Source organism: Danio rerio, chromosome 10 (assembly GCF_049306965.1).
Source record: "Danio rerio strain Tuebingen ecotype United States chromosome 10, GRCz12tu, whole genome shotgun sequence".
Classification (NCBI taxonomy): domain Eukaryota; kingdom Metazoa; phylum Chordata; class Actinopteri; order Cypriniformes; family Danionidae; genus Danio; species Danio rerio.
The window spans coordinates 40035437-40060526 of record NC_133185.1 but is presented as its reverse complement, the minus strand read 5'-3'; the positions used below and the strand labels follow the sequence as shown (position 1 = coordinate 40060526).

The 25090-nt window shown below is 37.0% G+C and overlaps 1 protein-coding gene across 25 annotated transcripts in view; it reads left to right on the top strand.

Moving 5' to 3' along the window:
• The window catches only part of supt20 (SPT20 homolog, SAGA complex component), a 40927-nt gene that overhangs the window by 7567 nt on the left and 8270 nt on the right, over positions 1-25090 (top strand). For 4 of the 25 annotated variants that reach the window (XM_073915046.1, XM_073915049.1, XM_005172733.5 and 1 more), the window contains exons 7-23: positions 64-180; positions 274-324; positions 2464-2603; positions 4703-4862; positions 6815-6871; positions 8705-8776; positions 8874-9043; positions 10654-10686; positions 10778-10880; positions 11928-12006; positions 13996-14133; positions 15502-15775; positions 18833-18981; positions 21509-21564; positions 21653-21760; positions 22506-22605; positions 24401-24489. In XM_073915046.1, coding sequence (XP_073771147.1) covers positions 64-180; positions 274-324; positions 2464-2603; positions 4703-4862; positions 6815-6871; positions 8705-8776; positions 8874-9043; positions 10654-10686; positions 10778-10880; positions 11928-12006; positions 13996-14133; positions 15502-15775; positions 18833-18981; positions 21509-21564; positions 21653-21760; positions 22506-22605; positions 24401-24489 — 1896 coding nt within the window. Of the gene's footprint in view, positions 1-63; positions 181-273; positions 325-2463; positions 2604-4702; positions 4863-6814; positions 6872-8704; positions 8777-8873; positions 9044-10653; positions 10687-10777; positions 10881-11900; positions 12007-13995; positions 14134-15501; positions 15776-18832; positions 18982-21508; positions 21565-21652; positions 21761-22505; positions 22606-24400; positions 24490-25090 lie in introns of all 25 variants that reach the window. The other 21 variants (XM_073915041.1, XM_073915043.1, XM_001921561.8 and 18 more) reach the window with 7 other exon arrangements.

Here is a 25090-nt window from a genome sequence, read left to right as displayed (position 1 = left end):
TGGTCTGAACACTGATGCCTAAACCTCCAGCTGAGTTTTGCTTTTCTGCGTGTTTTCTGTCAGGTGAATATTTTCCACTGTGGCTGTGTGATAGCCGAGGTCAGAGACTACAGACAGTCCGGAAACACAAAGATGCCCACATACCAGAGCCGGCACATCCTGCTGAGACCCACTATGCAGGTCAGTAAAAAGTCCTGATTTATGACCCGTTCTGTTTTTGAGGGAACTTACTGTTACTACTTTTATTAACTGGTTTCTTTTTTGCTCAACCAGACCCTGATCTGTGATGTTCACGCCATGACGAGTGACCACAAGTGGACGCAGGTGAGCAACTCTGTAGATTAACATTCAAAGGTTTGGGGTCTGTGATGATTGCTGCAATTACAGTAGCAAAAAATATAGCTGTAACCAGGGCTTTACATTAACTTTTTTAATCACCGGCCACTGTGGCTAGTAGTTTTTCAATGTTACTAGCCACTCTGCATTTTCAATAGCCACAATTTTGTTGTTGGGAAAATATATTTTATATGCATAAATTTGACGTTGACATGCTAAAATTACTTGATTTAAAATTGTGTGTTGTCCACATGCGTCCTCATTCATTTCACTTTTTGTGTGTCGAGTATGAGTTTGCTTAATGAGCATGAGCAAATGGGTCATGGTTTCATAGTGTTATATTACAATTAGTTTTTATTTCACATGACTTTTTTATAGCTTAAAATTAATGATTTATCAAATTTATCTCTATAACCACATGAAACAGTAATTATTTCTTAGCCACAATTTTTTTAATGTGTCAAAACAAGCAAAATATAGCTGTATACTATACTTTTTATTTAACAAAACATTTTTTAAAAAAGAAAGAAAAGCAATTGACTTTAAAAAAAAAAAAACTATTGTCATATCAAAAATCTGCACAGTAATCTGTCGTGGCTAAAGATCTCTCGCATCACCAGTTGACACACATAAATGGAGAGTTCATCCCCCATTAAAGCAATGTAAAAAATAAAATAAAATAATAATTAAACAATTTTAACAAAAATAAAAGCAAATAAAACCGTAAGCAAATGAAAGCAGGTGAAACATACATTTTCACACATTTCATTTGCTTTCTTCTGCTCGCGTGATCACAATTATTTTACTTCTCGATTCTAAGATCACATTTGCACGCATATTGGGTCATCCTTGTATTGTCGAACGGAAAACTACAATTTAAAAATTATTTTCAACCAGCCAAAGTGGCTAGTGGAGGTGTCTGTCTAACCCGCCAAAGCTGAAATCTACCCACATTCGGTGGGTTGGCAGGTGTTAATGTAAAGCCCAGGCTGTAACATATAATTATAATGGCCCTCCTGTGAATTTTTATCAAATTTTTTTATTTATTTCCCAAATGATGTTTACCAGAGGAAGGAATTTTCACAGTATTTCCTATAATATTGTTTCTTCAGGAGATTTGTTTTATTTCGGCTAGAACTAAGTAAAAAAAAAAAAAAACATTTTAAGGTCAATATTATTAGCGCCTTTAAGCAATATAATATAATAATATTTTAATGTGAATTTGGTCACTGTTTGGAGCACGATAGGTTATCATTATTCTTAAGAATAACATACTGATACTAACACCAAAAATTAGTTTTGTACATTTGTAACGTATTGATATCAATGTTGTCCATTCAAAATGTGACACTTTTCTAATAGTAATTATAATGTAAAAAAAAATCTGAAGAACAGTGCTTAATTAAACTAGAAGTAGAGATTTGCTCCCGCAAGGTTTTATTCTGCACCTGACTGATTCTACCGTATTTTCAGCCTTTGTTCACGCGCAGCCCGACCCGCCCCCTTTTTCTCCCCGACCCAACCATTCCTAAATTTAGATCTGGTTTTTCAAAATGTCTTGTTCTAATTGGGTATTACCAAAACAGAGTGATAACAGATACAAGTGTAGATTGTGCAAGGATTGTAGGCCAGATGTCAGTTTTGTTTGTCTCCTTGTGATTAGACATGAGTGCCGCCTTAAACCTGAGGTTCGAGTCTTGTGACTGCTAAAGGGTAAAACTTTGAGGTATTATCACATCGCGCAAAGGGTAATTTTTTCTATTTGCGTCTATGAAAAAGACTCCCATACATCAAACTTGCCTGATGTGGGTTTCCTAACCGTAAACTGACCGTTTTCTAATGCAGGCTGGAGGACAGCGCATCTTCACTTTGCTCTCACATGCTGGTAAAGCCAACATGTCAGGTCACGTGGCTCCTGTACCGCGGGAATCCAGACCTCTAATTTGAAGAATATTAATAAATGTTAAATAATAAATTGCTGTTCAATTTAATGCGTCCTTGCTGAATTAAAAAAAACTGTACAGATCTCAATGATGTATGATGAGCAGTATGAACACTGACCATGAAAGTGGCCGATTCAGTACAGATGATTGTGCATTGACTGCGATGTTGTGAATGTGTTTGCAGGATGATAAACTTCAGCTGGAGAGTCAGTTGATTCTGGCTACAGCAGAGCCTCTGTGTCTCGACCCCTCCATCTCTGTCAGCTGCACCACCAACCGTCTGCTCTACAACAAACAGAAGATGAACACGCGCTCCATGAAACGGTGACGCTCCAGCTTCTCATTAAGGCCTAATCTTAATTCTAATTTTTTACCCCTACCCTATCTCCTTGTAGGGGTAGGGGTGTACCAATTCTCTTTAGCTTGAAGGTGTAGGGGTAAGGGGAAAGGATAGATAGGTAAGGGGTAAAATTGAGATTAGGAAGTGTTTTTGTTTGGCTTTTCTACACACCACCTTTCAAATGTCTGAGGAGACTTAACTAATATCGCAAATGTCTTTGGATTAGGCAGACCAAATTTAGTGTTGGTCTGATTACAATTTTCAGGAGGAGTTTGTTACAGTGCAAAACATGCCATTTTCTTTCATGCGCAGAACTGGAATATCACAAATCTAAAAATATTTGTGAATAAAGTGCAGATTTCATCCAGTGAGGCAAAGAGAATAAAATCATCACATAAAAGACGGTATTTTGAAGAGTGTTGGAAACCTGTAACCATTTACTTGCGTACTATTTGTTTTTCCTACAATGGAAGTCAATGGTTACAGTTTTCTAGCATTCCTCAAAATGTGTTCTTTTGTGCTCAATAGAACAAGTAAATTGAAGAGAAAGTAAATGATGAACACATTTCTTTGTTTTAGTATGTTCTTGCTTTCAAAAACTTGAATGGTGTATTTTAATTTCATTAGCTGTTCATGTTGTAGTTTGATAGTTTTGCACCCACAGAGCTAGAGATGTGCTCAATGTGGATCTTTTGTTGTGTATTTGTGGTTAGTCACCATCCGTGAGCTGAAAAGCCGTTGCCGTCTTTATCTAAGCGTGTTGTTCAGACGAAAGAATTGTCAGTGGTTTTTATGACGATGCGCCTTTGGTTGGTGCAGCAAACAGAGAGAGTACATTGTAGAAATAATGCTTTGGTTACTTCCTTTTTGTCTTTTGCCTAGGCCAAATATCTAAATATTCTTAAAACAAGTAACATTTTAGAAACAAGTAAAAAATACAGTTTTGTTTTCATAAATAGCAAGGAAAAATTAAGTGAGTTATTTTATTTGTTTTCATGTAAAAAGAAAGTAAAATAATTTGCCTATGAGCGAGGTAAAATAATCTTTTTTTCTGTTTGATATCAGTTGATTATTTTGCTCTTTTCAAGAAAATCTCACTTATTATTCTTCTTATTATAATTACTCTTATTGATGAAAAAAAACAATATTTTTTGCTTGTCTTTGTCTAAATAAACTATATATATAGTTTGAAATTTGTTAGTTTATAATCCTTGAAATTTTCCCAGGATGTTGATAACAAGCAAAGAAATCCATATATGCAATGAAAACAAATCTAATTAGTTTACAAATGAAGTTATGCATAATGAAATGACAAGGGGGGGGGGGGGGGGGGGGGGGGGTATTGAACACATGAAGAAAGGGAAAGGGCTGAAATCTCTCAGTAGTTCTTCTGCAATCCTCTGCCCTTCTCGTTGTAAATTAATATTAGCTGCTTCAGTCCAACATCTACATTAGACAACGATCTAAAACACAGCCAAGGAAACTCTCAAATGCTTTCAGAGAAAGAAAATCAAGCTGTAAAATGGCTCAGCCAATCACAAAAAGAAACACTCCTGTGTTTTGGTTGGTGGTAATCTGTTCAAATGTGACTTTTATTATGGTACTAAATAGAAAGTACTACAAACATGTATTGAAGAGTTTATCAATACAGAACTGCAGGATAGCTGCTGCATTGCGATTTAAGAATATTGAAACATTTGGACTGGAAGCAAGGCAAAAACTCTTAAATAAGTAAAGTATTGTTTGCTCAGATAAAGCTGAAGCTCTTTTAACCTCCTTGAGAGCAAGTAGTTCATTGTTAGTTTTTGTTAACTCATGGTGCATTAACTAATGTTAACAAGCACGGACTTGGATGGGATGTCAATAATGCATTAGTAAATGTTCAATTATGATTAATAAATGCTGTACATGTGTTGTTCATGATTAGTTCATGTTAGTAAATGCATTAACTAACGAACCTTATTGTAAAGTGTTACCGTAATTTGTTTGTTGAAGCTTTCTGAATTACTCTGTGTTTGATGCTAAAGTACAATATCAAATAGATAATGTGGCTTAATGTTCATGGTTTCCCACATTTCCTCAGATGTTTTAGGAGGCATTCGCGAGCAGCTCTGAACAGACAGCAGGAAATCATGAGCCACTGTCCTGCACTGCCGCAGCTTCGACTGCTGGATTACCTGCAGAGGAGGAAAGAGAGGAAACCTGCTCCCTCCATAGACCTGAAGATCTCCAAAGCTGGAAACGTGAGTCAGAGAAGCAGACTTAACCTGTAGACCTGTTTTAGCCATTAACCGTTGCCCCCACTTTATGAACAAATACATGAAAATGACATATTCAACTTAAACGAATGCCAGTCTTCAATGTTTTTGTGCTTCGGTTTAAGCTTGGTCTTATTTTAAAGATAAATGTCAGGTTGTAGCTGTAGTGAAAAAAGTTCAAAAAGTTATATTACTTTGTTTATGGAAATAATAAAACAATATATGTTCAGTTGAAGTCAGAATTATTTTCCCCCAGAAACAGAAAGATTTTTTTCAACACATTTCTGAACTTAATAGATTTAATAACTCATTTCTAATAACTGATTTATTTTATATTTGCCATGATGACGGCACATAATATTTTCATTTTTTAAGATACTAGTATTTAACCTAAAGTGCAATTTAAAGGCTTAACTAGGTTAGTTAGGTTAACTAGGCAAGTTATTGTATAACGATGGTTAATTCTGTAGACAATCGGAAAAAAAATAGCTTAAAGGGGCTAAAAATATTGACCTTAAAATAGTTTAAAAAAAATTGAGAACTGCTTTAATTCTAGCTATAATAAAACGACTAAGACTTTCTCCAAAAGATAAAAATATTATAGGAAATACTGTGAAAAGTTATTTGCTCTGTTAATTATCGTTTGGGAAATATTTTAATTAGAAAATTTTTTTTACAGGAGGCCTAATAATTGTTACTTGAACTGTATATATGTTTATTATATTGTATAAAATATCTATTTCGTGAAACCAGTTTCAGCCTAAATTGATAGACAATCCAAGCTAAATATATCCACCAATTCTGTTCCAAATTTGAAGTTATCTAAAAAAAATAGCTTTCAGTAAGATTTAGTTTGGGTACAGTACCTAACTTCACCACTAGATGACATGCAGTTTCTATTGGTCACCATACAACGAGTGCGTCCCCTATGTTGTGAGCAATTTGGATAATATTTTTTTCATACTATTGACAGTATTCGTGACAAAAGGTGTCTTAATCTATTACTCTTCCTGTGTAACTATAAAACAGTGGTAAATTATGTATTCAGAAGTCTTAGATCTTTCCAACGATGTATAGGTCGTCATAATTAGATTAGGATTTAATTGCAAAAAGTGATGCAAACATCACAAATATTTTTATTCTACTAGGATGTATTAAATAAAAAAAAAAGTGACCGGAAATATATTTATAATTCTACATAAGATTTATATTTTAAATACTTGTCGTTCTTTTGAAAACAATTATAAATACTCAGCAGAATTTTAATCTAAAATGTTTCTTTATGATAAGAAACTTTATTGTCCCAGTTAGGGAAATTTATCTCGGCCTCTTTTCCTCAGCTGCAGTCATCACAGACATAAAAAACAATACAAACATACAAAAGCAGAAGTGTATAATAAATTAATCTAAAAACCCACTGCTAAAAAGTTACATACACTCCTCCATATACACCCATAAATAGACAATAAAGAAATACTATCAATCCAAGCCACTGCTATTTAATAGCTTAAGGCTTACTGGATAAAAAGAGTTTTTATATCCGGTTAATTTACAGCAAGGAACTCTAAACCTTTTTCCCACGAAGGTAACAACTCGTACTCTTTAGCATCAAATCATTATAATGAAATGATTTCTGAAAAATCACGTGACCCTGAAAACTGGAGTAATGACGCTGAAAATTCTGCTTATATAATAAAAATAAATATTATATTATAAACAAATGTAAAAATAGTCATTGTAAATATATTTCCACACGGTACTGTTTTATAGTCAACAATGCAGCCTTGTTGAGCATGAAGAACACCTCATTCGCCATCTTCCAGAGAAGTTATTATTAATCAAATGTTGACTTCAAACTAATACAAAATATTACATGTGTGTTTATTCATGACCATCACAGCTGTTTTCAGTGTAAATCACTCTTGTTTCTCTTCTAGTGTGTGGACATGTGGAAACAGAGCAGTTGTCAGCTGACCACCCCTGCAGAAATCGACGTGAGTTACTTTAATACACTTATATGAACACTTGCATCAATTTATTATTGTTAATAGAAGTTTTTTAATGATGTGCAATCTGACATTATCCAACATGTCATTCTTTTTGCAAAAAAACAAGCAAAAACACTTCACTTTGGAGCAGGGGTCACCAATCTCGGTCCTGAAGGGCCGGTGTGCCTATAGGGTTTAGCTCCAACCTCCTCAACACACCTGCCTGGATGTTTCAATTGTAACTAGTAAGACCTTAATTGGCTTGTTCAGGTGTGTTTGATTAGGGTTGGAGCTAAAATTTGCAGGACACCGGCGCTCCAGGAACAAGTTTGCTGACCACTGCTTTAGAGTCGTGAAGCTTTTACTGCATACTGAAGACTATCAGGAAGAATGCTGTAGGAAAAATACACAATAGGTTATTCATTCATTCATTTTCTTTTCGGCTTAGTTCCTTTATTCATCCAGGGTCGCCACTGCGGGATGAACCGCCAACTTATCTAGCATATGTTTTAGGCAGCGGATGCCCTTACAGCTGCAACCCACACTGGGAAACACTCATACACACTTATTCACACTCATAGACTACGGCCAATTTAGCTTATTCAGTTCACCTAAAGCGCATGTCTTTGGACTTTGAGGGAAACTGGTGAACCCTAAGGGAAACCCGAGCTAACATGTAGAGAACATGCAAATCTCCATGCAGAATTTCCAACTGGCCCAGCGGGGGCTGGAACCAGCGACCTTCTTGCTGTAAGGCGATCGTGCTAACCACGCCGCTGTAGGTTATATGATGGCAAAACAAATGCCACTGTATGGGTTATTACATTCATAGAGTGTGAAATAAACACGCAGTCTTTCAGAAGCAAGAGTCCAGATCACTAATTAAAGGGATAGTTCATCCCGAAATGAACATTTACTCAGCCTCAAGTGGTTCCACATTTTTAAGTGTCTTTATTTTGCTGAGCACAAAAGAAGATATTTCGATAAACTGGTAAGCACTGACAGAAACATTGAAATACCAGAGCCGTTTTAAATCGCAGACTAGTCACTGCACTCACAACCTAATGGACATGTTTTTAATCAAATTAATAGATATTAAGCTTTTTTAACATTATTAAAAGTACGTGCTGAGTGACTAATATTTGTTGGTTTAGTCACTGGTATAACAATCATTTCAAACAATGTGTTTGATAGTTATTTTATATCCAAGATCTGAGGTAAACTATCTGCTTTTTTTTTCCATTAACTCCCATTCAAACTCACATTAGTAGCATTTAAAACTGAATAAAGAACATGACTTCTACATATTGTATATATCCATCCTGTTGGCATACGCGTTGCCTTTTACAGCAAATCCTGGAGGGACGGAAAAGCTCCTTTTTAATATGGAAATCTTTTATCGCAAGTTGCAGCATCATGTCACACGCAGTTAAGACACACAGGTGATGCAACCACACATTAATCTGTCCAGAAAGCTTAAAAATGTACAGATTTGTCACAACTTTGTTTAAGGTAAAGACTGATTGAACACTGCTACGTCTGACAGATCGCACTATTGTGTCTTTCTTTTTTCTTTCATTCCTTTAAAACCTCTTTTCATTGCATTTTAATCTGTTTAATAATTTTTATTCTTTGTTGCTTTTATTTTTTTTATACTTTATTTTATTCTTGTTTATGAAAAGCACTTTGAATTACCATTGTGTATAAAATGTGCTAAATAAATAAACTTACCTCTCTGTTTTTTTTTCTTCTTTTATGCTAGTTTTATAAACTGTTTATATATTCACCGTTATTTATTTTTTCTATATATCCTACATTTTTTTTTCTCTCTGCCTTCAGGTGGAGAAATACGCAGTGGCAGAGAACGCTGCCAAACTCGATGACACTCAGCCCACTGTTTGGCCTGCGCAGGTAACACTACTTTAAAAAACAAAAAAAAAAAACACTACTTTTTTACACTACTGTTCTGTCTGTGTAACATTGCTCTCATCTAAAAAAAAAAAAACAGGACATAAGGGACGACTACACTTTCGAGTGTGAAATGGGAGGCCAACTGCAAAGAACAAAAGTCACAATCTTCCAGTCTATGGGAGACCCGCTGGTCTACGGAAAAATCTACAGCGCCAAAGACTCCAAATTAGAGGAAGACGTCACAGACCTGCACCTCATTCACCCACCGTGAGTTATATGCGAGGCTTATGACTGTATCAAATTTTCTTGTTGTTACTAATTTCTGAAGCTTTTATCACTGTGCACGGTCTTATCACAATACTGACTGAACCTCAGGGTTCCCACGCTTCTTGAAAGTACTTAAAAGTACTTGAATTTCAGACATATAGATTCCAATAAGTACTCAAAAGTACCCGGAAAGTACTCAAAAGCAAACACAGGTCCTTGAAAGTGCTCGAATTAAATTTGAAATTAAATTTGTTTGTTTTTTTTTTCAACAATTGTACACAATTGTCAAAAACAAGACGAAAACAGAAAATTCTAAATCAAAAATCTTATAATTAAATCTTGTGCAATAACATTGTCAAATGATGCACATTTTATCAGTGTATCAGAAACCACATTAGAATATCACCAGTATTGAATTCAACAAATTTAATTAAAGTTCTTTGAACATGACAGTTTAAAATGGTTAAAATGCTGACATTTTTAATGTCAATTTTAACTGAAACGTTAAGTAGAGTAAGAACTTTCATTGTGCTTCATATGCTGGGGTATGAATTACAAAGGTGCTTGATTTTAAAGTAATGGTAGTTTAAAAAGTCCTTGAATCAGCTGTTGGTGAAAGCGTGAGAACCCTGTAACATGCAAAAAAGATGACTTTAACAGGTTTAATAATGAACCTGAAAAAACAGTTTGGGATTTCTTTCCTGTGTATTATTTATTGCTGATTTTGTCATTTTATTGTTATAATTTATTATTGTTATAGAAAAGGGATATTTATGAATTGTCAATTTATGCTGGTTTTGCCATGAATTAGCCAGAGAAGCTGATAAATAAATAAATTCAATACTCTCAACATGTTTAATAATCAAACAATATTGAATGCGTTGCTTTGTATCCACGTTCAAATTAATCGTTTCAGCCAAATTAAATTGCTAAAGGATTATGAAAAATAGTAGGTAATGCTTTAGAATAAAGTCGAATTCGTAAAGTTTAGTTAATGGATTTAAATCGAGAGTGAAAAAAGCCAGTTTATTACAGTTACCATGATAATATTAAGAAAAAAATACAACAAAATTGTATTAGTTATTAGCTCGATTTTATAAAATGATTAGGATTTGCAGTGAGATTACAGCTATGATTTTAGCATGTTGTTGGTCAGTAACTAAAATATTAACATCAGCTAAGATTAATAAGAGCTTTTGAACTTTTCATTGAGAGTTTAGTTAAGTTACTTGTTAACTAACTATTGGAGCTTTATTGCACAGTGTTAATGTACAAAACCCCTATACATAGTCAAAATAATGTTCAATCACTATTTCAGTATATTATAGGTCAAATTAAAGTGAGAATGTAAATGTTTGAACTATTAAACTAGTTATCTAATTAAATATTTAAGCATTTGGTGCAGTTATGAATTACTGCAAATACAATGTGAATATTGTTAAAAATCCATTCATTAAATGTGTTTATGCCTAATGCCTCACAAATTCAGCGTCATTTGCAAGTTCATAAATTCACATTTTTTGTTGTGAACCCAGCATAAGATAAAGGTAAAGTGTTGCTCTCTAATCTCTTGCACTGACCTGAGCTTTTATGTTGTCTGTGTTTTGTAGATTCCTCATAGGTTCAAAGACAGATGCTGATCGGTGAGTACAGAGCTGTGATTTTTCATTTGGTGGTGTTGGCATTCTGCTCTTGGTTTTTCTAAGTGGCCATGTGGATCTTCCTGGCCTGCAGGTTTCTGATGCAGTACAAAGAGGTGTATGAACGAGACGTCAAGTGTCAGGTCAAGATGTTGCACAACTCCCAGAGCCAGCTCTCGCCCTCCAGAGAGAACGAGGTGAGACACTTTGTGTACCCTCTGAAATTTGTGACTGGACCACAAAACCTTAGGGCTCATTAAGACAGAATGATCTATACTCTTCAGAATGATTTTTAAAAAAGTGCAGTGTAAAGCACATTATGGAGGATTATGCTCATTTGAACAACTACATTTGGCGTATTGACACTGTATTTAATATGTGGCTAGGAAGTTTAAATCAAGTTTATCAAGTTCAAATCTTTTTTTTCCGGACACACTCACTGAGCACCTGTAAACAAAAACTTGAAACGCTTTCCCCACCTCCTCGATCTTCTGATTGGTTTACTGCCGTGGAACTGACAGTAATGAGCTGCACTGCATGTACAATTTGAAGATCTTTTAACTTGATACACCTTCTAAAAATGCAGCGTTCACGTGCACTTGCTTCAGAAGAACGAGACGTAGTGGTCACACACGTCAATCAAGTGCATTTACATTGCAAAACAATAGAAAAGTTGAGCATTTGAAAAGGAAAATGCATTCTGTGAACCACCCCCTATTTTTGGCATTAGTTAAAATACATTGCAAGTCAAAAATATGGATTTATTTTTATGCCAAAATTCTTTACAATATAATATAAAGATCATATTCCATTAAGATATTTTGTAAATTTCCTGCTCTAAAAATATCAAAGCTTAATTTTGGGTTTAATGTCTTGTTAAGTAATTAATTGGGACAACTTTAAAGGCACTTTTTTTAAAATAATCAGATTTTTAATTAGTTGTATCTCAGCCAAATATCATATCCTTACAAAACCATCAATGAATAAAGCATATTTATTCAGCATTCAGGTAGTGTATAAAGCCCAATTTCAGAAAACTGACCCTTATGTCTGCTTTTGTGGTTCAGTATCACATTTCAGGATGATTTGCATGTGTTAGATGTAGTAATTGGGCATCAGAATAGTTTCCTGCACCAGAAACAAAATGCATGTGAGTTTTATTGCATGACTTAGAGCAGAATCAGTATATTTTGATGGCTGTTTGTTGCTTTTTGCAGACTGATGGTTTCTCTGCTCTGGTCCAGTCTTCGGTTTTAGGAAAAGGTGTCAAACACAGACCTCCTCCTATCAAATTGCCAGCCGGCTCAGCCTGCGCCTCCTCAGGTGAGATACACTTTAACTCCGGTGAGACGTGTGTACATCAGAGGTGTGGGAAATTTATTGTCTGGGGTACTGTAATAATTGTCATAAAGATTGTAATGAGGTTAGAGCTGACTATTTGGTGTCACTTGCTTTTCAAAAATAAAAACATGCAAAAAAAATCTTTATTGTGGCAAAGCATTTAATACATGAAGACTATTATAAACTAAGAATGGCTCCATAATTTAAGTTATTATAATTATGTAAAATAATTTTTGCATTTTGTTAATTTATGCTTATAAGATATGAGATATTCGCTCCCAGTCAAAAATTTGGTAAGAAAATGTAAGATTTCTAAATGTTTTAAAAGAAAATAATACTGTATACCAAGTCTGGATTTATTTATTCAAATTTTTTAAAAATTGTAAAAGTAAACATTTATAAAAATGTGAAATATTACATTACTGTTTTCTCATTGAATGTAGCTTCAAATATAATTTATTCCTGTAATTCAAAGCTGAATTTTGATCATCATTACTCCAATCTGCAGTGTCGCATGATCTTTCAGAAATCATTTTAAAGATGATGATTTGTTGTTCTATTTTGATCTGTTGTTATTGGTACAAAATCACAAAAAAATATTCTTAAATATTTTAGTGCTGAATCTTTTTTTCTTGCTTCAGTATTGTGCAAACTGTGTTCACCTTTACTTTTAGGATTATTTGATTAAAAAGAAAGTTAAAAATAATTGCAAATAAAAAAAATTTTGTTTTACTATAAATGGATATTCTAGTACTTTTTCTGAGCATGGGAGTACTTCTAGGGTTTAAGTTCAGTTTATTTACTGACCAAAGTGCTGTACATAGGACAAAGTAAAAATAAAAAGACAGAAATATAAAAACATAAAGACAAAAACATTCAGAAAAAATAATATTAAAAAGCTAAATTGAAAATGTGCATTTTAAGAAGTGATTTAAAAATAGATAATGATGGAGCCAGTCTAATCTCAAGGGGCAAGGGGTTCCTTAACCAAGGACCGGCCAAAGACTGTCAATCTAAGCCTTACGTTTGTTTCACGCGGCAAGCACAAGCAGTGCGTTTGCCTTTCATGCAAGCTGCTGCACAGATCAGTCTTTCTCTGTCTATTCTATCTAGTGACTTATCGATCTATAAATACAATTTTTAAAAACTTTTCATCTGCACCAAGGCCTGCTGCAACTTCCTCTTATGCTGTTTCCTTAACCTGCAACTCTTTATTTTACAAATTATTTATTTTACTAATTATGATTTAGTCCTACAGGACTGCATGCTTCTAAAGCTCTATGAGGAGTGTTGTTCATGCCTGGTGCACACAGAAGACAATCTCTTGTGATATCATGCTATTTTGTTTTTGATTGTCAGGATGTTGTAGGCCAATAGTATAATTATATTTCTGCAATATATTTATAATCATATTTATACATCATGAAATTAGTGTGCAACTTACTAAGCAAAACTAATACTAAAGTTGTTTTACATTTGGTTTTGTAGTTTGGGCCTAAATAAATATTAGTTGCAGTTTTTAATCGTTTAAGTTCATTTGATTGACTATATATAAGTCAGTGGATATTACTGATGTATTTATTGGTTATAATTGCTACTTTTTACTGTCATTCAATGTGTTTTGGTCAGTATCAATGCACTGTCACTTCAATTGAGCGTGAGCAGCGCGCAAAAAATAGACCCAGCGCCGAAACTATCGCAGCACTTCTGCTTCAGCGACGCTCACGCTGATGCGCTGCTTCTGCGAGCAGTATGAAAGCTCATCTGTTTCACAATTTTTTTTTCACAAGTTTGTGTATTTGTAATTTCATTTTATTTATGGGGGAAGCATTGGGAATAATATTTGTTGCTATTTTTCTGTAAAACTATCTGGTTATTTTTGTAAAAGTTTAATAAACAGTTTTAAAACAGGAATAAATACAAATAAAAGCTAATATTTTGCACTTGCTAACACTTGTTGCTGTTGTTTAGGTAACCCGTACAGTACACAGGCCTCCAGTGGGCATCTGAAGTGCCCGACTCCTCCACCCTCAAAGAATCAGTCGCTCTCCCGGAAACACTCCATAGAGCTCGGCCTGCTGTCTCCTGCTGCTCTCTCGCCCATGCAGAGTGAGTACTGCACGTCACAGGCTTTATATACTTCAAGCTTAATCAAATTTTTTAGCGATGGGACATTTGAATCATTTTACTGACTCGGTCATTTGAGTCTTTTTTCGTTAAATTTTTCAAAAATATTATTAAAATATTGCAGGTTGCTTACAAACACATCTACAACTGGCCCAAATGTTGATCTCACTACAAATAAGTCATAATAGAATGCTATAAGAAAGAGAAAATAATCATTCATTGTTTATCGGGGTCTTTTGTCTATAATAAGGTCACCTCACCTCTTCTCTACACTAAAACATGCAGGTTTTTTCTTCCAACAGTAGATTTAAAATGCACGAAATTGTGATTTGGTGAAGTATTGTTCAAACTTTAAAAAATAATAATTATATATAAGTGTGCAAATTATCAGATTAATTTTCAATTTATTCATTTTGCATAAGTAATTAGCAAATAAGGCACCATTTTCATTCCATGTGTGCAAGAGAACAAATCCTTCACTTGTGAATCTGGTGCAGATTATTGATGATATTACAAATGGAAGCTGGAACTAGTGAAACCACATTAGACCTTCTTTTTTTTTTTAACACAATGAGTTGTTCATCAAAACGACAGTTGCAATACAATACAAATGTGTTCGCATCCCAGTTTATTTGCATATTTAAGCGTAATTTTTTATTAATGCATATTTTAAAATGTTAAACGCTGTTACCGTTAATGTGCAATATCGCAAAATGTGCATAGCGAATGGAAGCTTTGCGTGCTGCCCAGATTAGACATGGGGTGATAAACGGTTAACAATGGTTTCGAAAAGTCAGGGTTTTGAAAACGCTAAGATTTTCTGTATAACGCTCCAACAGGATATGTCAGTTGTTTTTTTATGACTTTAGTTTTTTTTAGTGAGCTACAGTATCTCCAGCAGATCCACATCAAAAGCTACTGGTCAGCCCACGATTGATCAAACATCTGAAAAGCAAATCTCTTATACACCAACATCTTAGCATGCTGTAGATCTGAACAGTGCAGTGTCATATTTATATCCAAAGAAAAGACAGATAACATAAATAAATCTGTGTTTTTGAAACTAATGAAGACAGCAGAAGTCAAAGATTCATTTTAGTTTTTTAGCCTGACATGTTTACTGCTCCAAAATAAAAAAAATAAATAAAAATGTTTCTTAAAATAAAATATGTTGCGTTCAATGAGGAAAAAAGGTGTTGGTTTTTACCCAGAGATTAAAAAGTACCAAATGTTTAAGCAGTAATCACAATACCGGGATATTTTGATCCAGGCTATCATATCCTCAGAATCTTCCTAGTCCAGATATTTGTTTACTCGTTTTCCCATTTTCTTCTTCATTATCACCCATAGGATCAGGTACTCCCAAGCCCTCCACGCCCACCCCCACAAACACGCCTTGTTCAACGCCACACCCTGCCGATGTTCAGAGTGCCACGCCCTCCGTCACGCCCACCCCACAGGACCCCACACTTCCACAGCCGCCCACCCTTTTGACGCCTTTTGCCCAGCAGCAGATGACTTTGCCCGTCATGACCATCCCCCTGCCCACATCCAGCACCACGTCTTCACAGGTCATGACCAACCCTGCGGGTCTCAACTTCATCAACGTAGTGGGCTCAGTTTGGTAAGAGACTAGTTTTTAGAAATGAAAATGAAATGAGGTAATGCAGTTCTTGATTTATTCCAGACACTGAAAGAATTGTTTGTTGTTGTTTTTCCAAGTCATGCAATATCAAGAACTTTTGTTTGTTCTTAAATCAGGGTGTCTGTGGGCTCTTTAAATGTATTAAAAGTTGATAAATCAATGATAAGAAAATTAAGGCCCTTAAAAGGTTTTAAAAAGTCGTAACCCTTGTGTGGTGTTCGATTTTTGGTTACTCAGCCAGTGTTCATGGGTCTGCTGGACCCGCTAGAGTTTTGGCTTTCCAAATTAAACCTATCAAACAATTTTATGTTAAATTACTCAACAAATGTTTACTTAATCCCAATTACAAGCCATACGCACAGCAAACATGGTTAATTTTTCCCCTTCCCCTTTGTTAGATCATATTGATGAATTAATGTGCTTCTCGTTTATTTTATTTATTTATTTTTGTTAATGTTATGAAAAAATAAAACCCACAGATTTGTTTTTTATTGTTCTCACCATGGTCATGGACATCATCATCAGAAGCCCCTCTCTGTTCCACAATCAATTGCAAGGCCCTCGCAGCAGATAATCTTTTGGCCATCTTGATCAGTTGTGATAAGGAACCACACTGGCAAAGTCTTATTTATAGTACTATGCCCCTAAGTCGCAGATGGGACAGGGTATGAGAAAGTAAGGCCTGGTTCCAGCAAGAGCGAGAGAGGGTAAGATGTGCGGGAATGTAAGAGCAGACAGTGTTGATAGTTGAATTTTCAACAATGTTGCAACTTTGTGCGGGAGGGGGAGGGTAAGAAAACAGCAGCACCAGAAAGGAGGAGGACAGAGTGTTGGAACACTGGACCTATACTTTCAAGACTTTTATTAGGGTGCTTTCACACCTACAATTTTGTTTCGGAGCCTGTCTCGTTTGCCCAGTTAGCGCGGTTCGTTTGGCATATGTGAACAGGGCAATCGCGCTCTGTTCCGCGCCAAAGTAATCGCTCCGAGATCGCTTGAATGAGGTGGTCTCGGCTCGATTGAAACGAACGTTGGAGCGATTCGATTGCAGGGAGAAAGCGATCCGATCCGAGCGCGGTTATATCACAGTGTTTTATGGATATGTAATAGGCTTACGGCTATATGAAGAGAGAATTATGAGCATGGCGGGAAGTTTCGCGTCTCCGGATGCCCGCAAACGAGTGATAATCTCCCGGTAATCTCGCGTCTCCCTCCCGGTCCTCAAATAGGCATCGTCGCGCACCTTTCCCACCCCTCCCCACCGCGTCTCTCCTCAGACACATCGCACGCGCACCCTGTCAATCACCACCAAACCACCACCTCTCCTGACAGCTTAGCGGGACTCTGCAAAATAAACCCTGACACTCTGACCAATGTAAGGAGAGTTTACTCGCATGTGACTTGTTTTAGCTCTTTTGGTCCGATTAGAAACTTTGCCGTGTGATAGCGAACCGCTCCAAGAGCAAAGAGCAACAATGTAACAATTGTAATCTCTGTTTCGGAACAACTGAATCGATTCACAGGTGTGAAAGCACCCTTATTTATAGTACTATGCCCCTAAGTCGCAGATGGGACAGGGTATGAGAAAGTAAGGCCTGGTTCCAGCAAGAGCGAGAGAGGGTAAGATGTGCGGGAATGTAAGAGCAGACAGTGTTGATAGTTGAATTTTCAACAATGTTGCAACTTTGTGCGGGAGGGGGAGGGGAAAAAAACAGCAGCACCAGAAAGGAGGAGGACAGAGTGTTGGAACACTGGACCTATACTTTCAAGACTTTTATTAGGGTGCTTTCACACCTACAATTTTGTTTCGGAGCCTGTCTCGTTTGCCCAGTTAGCGCAGTTCGTTTGGCATATGTGAACAGGGCAATCGCGCTCTGTTCCGCGCCAAAGTAATTGCTCCGAGATCGCTTGAGTGAGGTGGTCTCGGCTACATTGAAATGAACGCTGGAGCGGTTCGATTGCAGTGAGAAAGCGATCCGAGCGCGGTTATATCACAGTGTTTTATGGATATGTAATAGGCTTACGGCTATATGAAGAGAGAATTATGAGTAGGGCGGGAAGTTTCGCGAGTCTCCGGATGCCCGCAAACGAGTGATGATCTCCTGGTAATCTCGCGTCTCCCTCCCGGTCCTCAAATAGGCATCGTCGCGCACCTTTCCCAACCCTCCCCACCGCGTCTCTCCTCAGACACATCGCACGCGCACCCTGTCAATCACCACCAAACCACCACCTCTCCTGACAGCTTAGCGGGACTCTGCAAAATAAACCCTGACACTCTGACCAATGTAAGGAGAGTTTACTCGCATGTGACTTGTTTTAGCTCTTTTGGTCCGATTAGAAACTTTGCAGTGTGAAAGTGAACCGCTCCAAGAGCAAAGAGCAACAATGTAACAATTGTAATCTCTGTTTCGGAACAACTGAATCAATTCACAGGTGTGAAAGCACTCTTAGACCTGGGTCTAGTGGACCCGAACAGCTTGTATGTAATGTAAATGTGTGGGGGGAGGTACATTATGGGGTCGTTGAAAATTTGTTCGGATTTATGTTCTGCACAGAAAATATGCCACAGCCAATGAATTTCAGGTTGAAAAAATAATTAATTGTTTAATTTTTCTTTTGAAAAAAAACTGAAAACTGGTCTCACAGACCTGAACACCATACAAGGGTAAATTTGCGAGGTCTTAAATTTTGTTCAAGTGTTGTCCAAAGTGTTTGACTGCAAAAAAGCATGAATATATTTATTTTCCTCCTAATATTAACAATGGTGTGCTCGATCCACGCTCCTGTAAAATACAAGCCCTCTTAAAAACTTAGAAAGGGTTTCGCTGTTTTGATATTTTTTCATGGCAAGGTTGACATTTGCATAGAATTGCTCATAAGCAGCCTGTTTTTACATTCAAAAGATGTTGTGGAAATTAAGATTTTTTTTTGTCTATGAAAGTCAGAGAAAGATGAGGAATTGTAATATTTGACTTTATGTGGTAATGCTGTTAATGTGACTGACCTCAATTTGACCTTTGATTTTCTGACACACAGCAGTCCGCAGACGCTGATGAGTGGCTCTAACTCGATGCTGGGTTGTAGTCCTGGGACTCTGGCATCTGGTATCCCACTGAGTGGACTTTTACCTTCTGGCGGACTCATGTCTGGAACTCTGCCTGCCATGCAGCCTGCAGCTCCAGGAGGTAAAACCTCTCTGTCAATTTATAAACACGCAGTGCCAAGAAATGATCCTCCACTCTATTACACCAGCACTAGCCTGAACCATTGATGCAAAGTAGGATTAATCCATGCTTTTATTTTAAAGCCAGCCAGAGTTTATCAGAGTTTTGGTTTTGTTTATTTACTTTTTTTTTTTTTAAAGTAAAATAGGGGTCAGGGCTTGATTTGGCCCATCAGAAGTTGATTGAATACTAGTGGTTTGATATTGTGATATATTCGATTAGAGGTGTGAACCTACACTGGTCTCACGGTTCGGTTACGATTATCATGCCATCGATTTGGTTCAATTCGATATCATGGTGCACTGACGATGCTTTCCATACATAATTAGATTTTTTTCTTCACAACACAACAAAAAAACTGTATAAAAAATCTATAATAAAAATCTATAATGGAGCAGTCAGATATATGAACTGTACCTTTAATTTGACCGGCTCAAAGAAAACACTCTTTTTGAATGTTTTAAACAAAACTCCAACAGATACACAGAAGACGGCTTGAGCATTCATAGCAAATAAACTAATGTAAATATTCTCCCGCTTCCATTGTCAAGCGAGTTCTTACACTCTCATGATTGGTCATTGTCTTCACACGCTCAACAGAAAGGGCTTTAAATTGGCTTCAACAGATTGGCTTTAGAAATGAAAGCGCAGTTCACCGATGAGTGACGTGGGAAAAACAGCCACGGTTTATATGCAGTCTATAAACAGTCTATATGCACATAATACACGGTTATCATTGGTAATCCGTAATAGACGCAGTGAAGAAAACTTGCACCATAGGTACGCTCGTGTCTGGATCAGCCGAGAGGAGATGAAAGGTTACATCACAAATACGCCAATAGGGTTTATGCCGAAGCTTGCTAATAGGACTTTTAATTTGCCGGTAACCTGGGTTAAGCGCTTCCAGTGAACTGTGTGCCAATGCAAAAATCGGTTTAAGGTCAGTTTCCTTTTAAAATCAGCGATCTCCACTGGCTGAGTGATATCTGATATAAAGTGGGTCTCAGACTAGAGATCTGCGCGGGACTAAATTTTGAATCCCTCTCCCGCCCGCACCCACCAGGTTTTAGCCGGAACCCGACCGCTCCCGCTTATATTAAGCACTTGATGTCCCGCTGCCCGACCCGCCCCGTTTTCTATCCGCCGCGCCCGATCCCGCTAAAGAGCGGGGGGAGAACAAAACCGAAAAATCACCCAGTTATACAGTCCAGACAGCCTATAACAAGCTGTCTGTACACACACACACACACACACACACACACACACACACACACACACACACACAAACACACACATACATCTCTCATTCGCACGTGCGCATACATACACACACACACACACACACACACACTGCAACAAACAAGCTAAACACAGCATCGCGCTATTTAATTTACACACATACATACGCGTGCTCACTCGGGAGTCGGGAGCGATATTGCTAGACAGCCCGCTCCCGTCCCAAATTAAACCCGTTACCGACCGCTCCCGTGATTTATTCGGAAATTTATACCCGCGCCGTAGAAATCTGGTCGGACAGAAATCTGAGAAATCTCAGACTGTACAAGATGCACTGCATTAAATTACATTTTTCCCCGCCATGTCTTTATAATATGAGCATTTATTTTACCCCAGTATAGCCGCTAGCCTGCCGATTCTGATGAGAGTAAACGGCTTTTTGTCTCGTTTTACACTTGAACAACTAAATAAATGCCAAAGTTTATTTAACTGAATGTGTTTTAGTTACATTATAACATCGATGCTGTAAAAGGAATGATATAAAATGGGAAAAAAAATCACAATAACAGGTCACCGGAAATGTATCAGTATGGGAACAACACTACCTCGGCATATACCCTATTGGTCAAATGTCCAAAGTAAAAAAGAGAGAGGCAGAGATGGAGTTATACAGCATTTCTCCCTAGCAGTAAAATAGCGGCTCGTGTGCTGTACCTTCTTCAGTGTTAGTGAAAGACTGTCCAGCAAACTCACAAGCATTTTAATAAGTGGTCGGAGCCTTTTATTTACTTGCCCTCGCCTCCTTTGCCATAGTATTCTTTTGCAACATCAAGTGTAGAAGATAAATGATGTCAGTACAAAATAACCAGTTATGATTATGAATGAACTGATATCGAATTGTCCACATCTGCATAGTGGTGCACCGAGGAAACAATTAATTTTGACACCCCTATATATGATATAAAATAAAGTGATGTGCATAGACTAGTAGAGTAAACAATAAATTATGATGATTATTAATAATAATAATATTAATATAATTTAATAATAATAATAATATTAGGTTATTATTATTAAATATATTGTAATCTAATAGTAATTTTTTATATTGATATAATATTATTTTAATTTAATAATACATTATTATTTTCATCATTTTTTATATTATTTTATTTATAATAGAGTAATATTTAATTAAAAAAAGTTGAAGAACAGTTTTAAATTGATTTTGATGGTAATGTTGTTTCGGCAGGTGGGCCTTTCGGTCTGAACAGTAGTCCAGGACTCCGGCCGCTCAACCTCCTCCAGGTAAGGAAGACTTCCCAGAAAATGCCTTTTCATAATGATCGCTCTGCTTTCCCCTCATTTTTATTTTCTGTATTTTGTTTTGTTTCAGCTTCCTACGGGACCACTGATATTTAACTCACTACAGCAGCAGCAGTTTTCCCCTCAACAGCAAAGCAGTCAGTCGGCCACATCCAGCCCTCAGCAGCAGGGGGAGTCGGTGAGTGTGTAAACGAACCAAACGGACATCAGCCGACTGTCCAGAAAATACATGCTGTGTTTTTGTGAGAGGGTGTTTTTCTTCACACTTGCTGGTGGCTGTAGTGGTTTTGTCATTTCACAAAGGGTAACCGGAACTAATGCTGCACTCAAACAAACTATAAGCAAGTGCTGCACACATACATGCTTGCGTCAGATGGTTAGTTTGGTCACTTTAGTTTTTGTCTTCATCCTCTGATTTGTAGCCGAGCAGCCAATCAGAGTGCTCTCTCTCTCCCTTTTCAACAAATTTAAATGTGCAAACACTGATTTTACACGCTGAATCGGCGAACGCTCGCTAACAAGAGGCAACACGTGGAGCACACCAATCAAACTAGCCTGACACAAGCTCACCAACAACGCAAATATTTTATTAGCCGAGTAAATGCAAATCTAATCTATCTAATCTGTCATCGTATTATATTTATTTATAATTAATTTATTTTCTGGAACACATTCTAATGCACAATTCATCATTTAAAAAATATTTTTACCTAGATTTTTTCTTTATATCCTAGTAATGTAAATGTTTAATTCATATCTATAGCGCATAGAAATAAAACAATAAATGTGCTTTAGTTCTTATTTACTGCAATTTAATATTTGAAGTCTCACAATTCCCTGTTCAGTTTCTTGCTGAACTAAAAAGAAATGAAGGCACACGTATCATTGAAAGCTTAGTGATTGGTCTTTCCTCTGTAAATCAGGCTGACGGGGGTCTGACGGCAGAGCAGGGTCTGTCAGCGCAGCAGACGGCCGTCATTAATCTTACCGGCGTCGGAGGATTCATGTCTCCTCAAGCAGCAGGTACAGACTAGCACACTGGACACACAAACACACACACACACATGCGTCTCATTCCTCTGCCAGTTCTCCAGTCCAGATACATCTCTAACACACACTAACACAACCAGTAGACATACTAATGCATTCAGATTTTGTAGCGTGTCTTACTAATCTCAACATACTGTGCCCTCCACTAATATTGGAATCCTTGGTAAATATGAGAAAAGAAGGCTGGGAAAAAAATCTTCATTGTTTAACCTTTCTATCTGTTGCACGAAAAATAACAACAGATAAACTGGATAAGACTAGAGGCTACTTCCCAAAACGTTTTATCAGCAGTTAATGTGGTGATTGTGGTTTTGGAGATTTTTTTGACGTCAAGATTCAACAAACTTCTGCATTTTTTCCCAGCTTGGTTTTGCTCGAAATATAAACAATAATACACTGCTCTTGTTGAAAACAATCTATTGACATGCAGCAAATATCTTTAAGTATTTGTGTGCATAAATATTGGCACCCATATGAACTAGCTAAATATTCCCCCTCATATTTTGAGAAGGGTCTGGCTGCAGAGTTGAACTTGCATCTTTGGGGTTGCACGCTCAAGGCTGATTTCTACTTCTGCGTCAAACGCACGCGTATGCTACGGCGTTGACGCATAGCCCTGCACCGTGGCCATCGGCGTCGCTGACGTGCACCTCTCAAAAAATGAAACTACACGTCGCAACAACGGGTAGCGCAAGCTCTGTGATTGGTCGGCTTGGTAGCGCTGACGAGTCTGGGCGGGACTGAGAGCCATGGAGCGTTTGTTTACAAGTGTGGAGTCCTGTGAAGGAGCTCCGGATGGAAAGTTTTGTTTTGTGTTTACCTCATAGTTAAAGTTGTTGCACGTCCGCCGGTTCCTGCCTCAAAATGAGCGAGTTTGAGCCACTTGTACATCCAGGAAGTTTTCAGGAAAAGCAAAACAGCAGCGAAGAAACTCGACACCGAGGAACATTAACACCTCACTGCCCATTAGCGTTTCGGAAGTGTAATGCAGACCAACAGAGACAGCGCGCAGAAGTATAAATGCACAGCTACGCGCGATGCATGCGCCGTGGTTTACGCCGGTCACTTGATGCAGAAGTATAAACCAGGCTTGGAATATGCTTATAAAAAGACGTATGCGAACAACTGAGTAGGATAAACATTTGATCCGTTAAGAGGAAAATGCACATGATTTATGATGAGCAAACATTTAGCGAATAAAGTACAGCATGCACATCCAAAAAGTCATGCGATTTTTGTTTTAACATTATTTTTTACTATGACTCATTGAATGTAAACAGTGCTTTTTTCTACAAATGTTTTGTGCGATATTCCAGTTTTGTCCACTTTCTAATCACCTAGGTATACTACAAATGTCAGTGGGAATATACTTTAAAAATATTTAGCTAATTCATAGGGGTGCCAATAATTCTGCACATAAAGATATTTATTTTTTAATTAATTGCTCTGTCTGCAATTGATTCTTTTCAATAGGAGCAGGTTTTTTAAATACATATTTTGATCCAAATGTCAAAAGTTTAAATAATAAAGACATTTTTTCACAGCCTTTTTATGCTCATATTTCCCAAGGATGCTAATTTCAGTGGATTAGCGAATCAAAGTCAATCAGACCTGTTTAATTTTGATTATCTGGGTTTGTCATTTGATTAACATGATGGTGGATGCCACTTTTCCTCTTTCTGCTACATTCTACCTTTTATTTCCTGTGACCTCCTTCTCCCCTCCCTCTTTCGTCCTCTTCCTCCACCTTCCCGTCTGTCCGTGGTAGTGCTGTCCCAGCTGGGTTGTGGTCTGGAGGGGTCCGGGCCCAGCTTACCGTCCCCGAGGCTCCAGCAACAGCACCAGCCACAGATCCAAGTAATCCAGCAACTTTGACCTCATCCACCCATAGACACGTGTATATCAGGCTGACCTTTGACCTCTCTTACCGACCTTTTCAATTCAAACCGAACAAAACAAAAAAACTCTGACCGCTATTATTGGAAATTTGGATTAATTGTCATTATATATTTATAGAATAAAACAAGTATTAAACTTTTACTCAAACCCATACCCAATAGGGGTTTCAAAAACAAATCCGCTGATGATAAAAGAAAATGAGGAAATTCAGAAAGGTAATGTATCTCAAAATGACATTCAGAATTTTTTTTTCTACAGATAAGGATGCGCACTATATACCGGCTATACTGATATTGCCTAATAATTGCTATTTATAATGTTATCAAATTATAATGATAATATTGTAAATAGCAATTAATTAGACAAATATCTTGAGTTAGTAAGACCGATAACTTGGAATTAAACGGATATTTTAAGTTATACCGATATCTTGCAGTTAGTTAGACTGATATCTTGAGTAGGTTAGAGTGATATCTTAAGTTAGTAAGGCTGATATCTTGAGTTAGTAAGACCGATATCTTGCAATTAGTTAAACCGATATCTTGAGTCAGTTAGACCG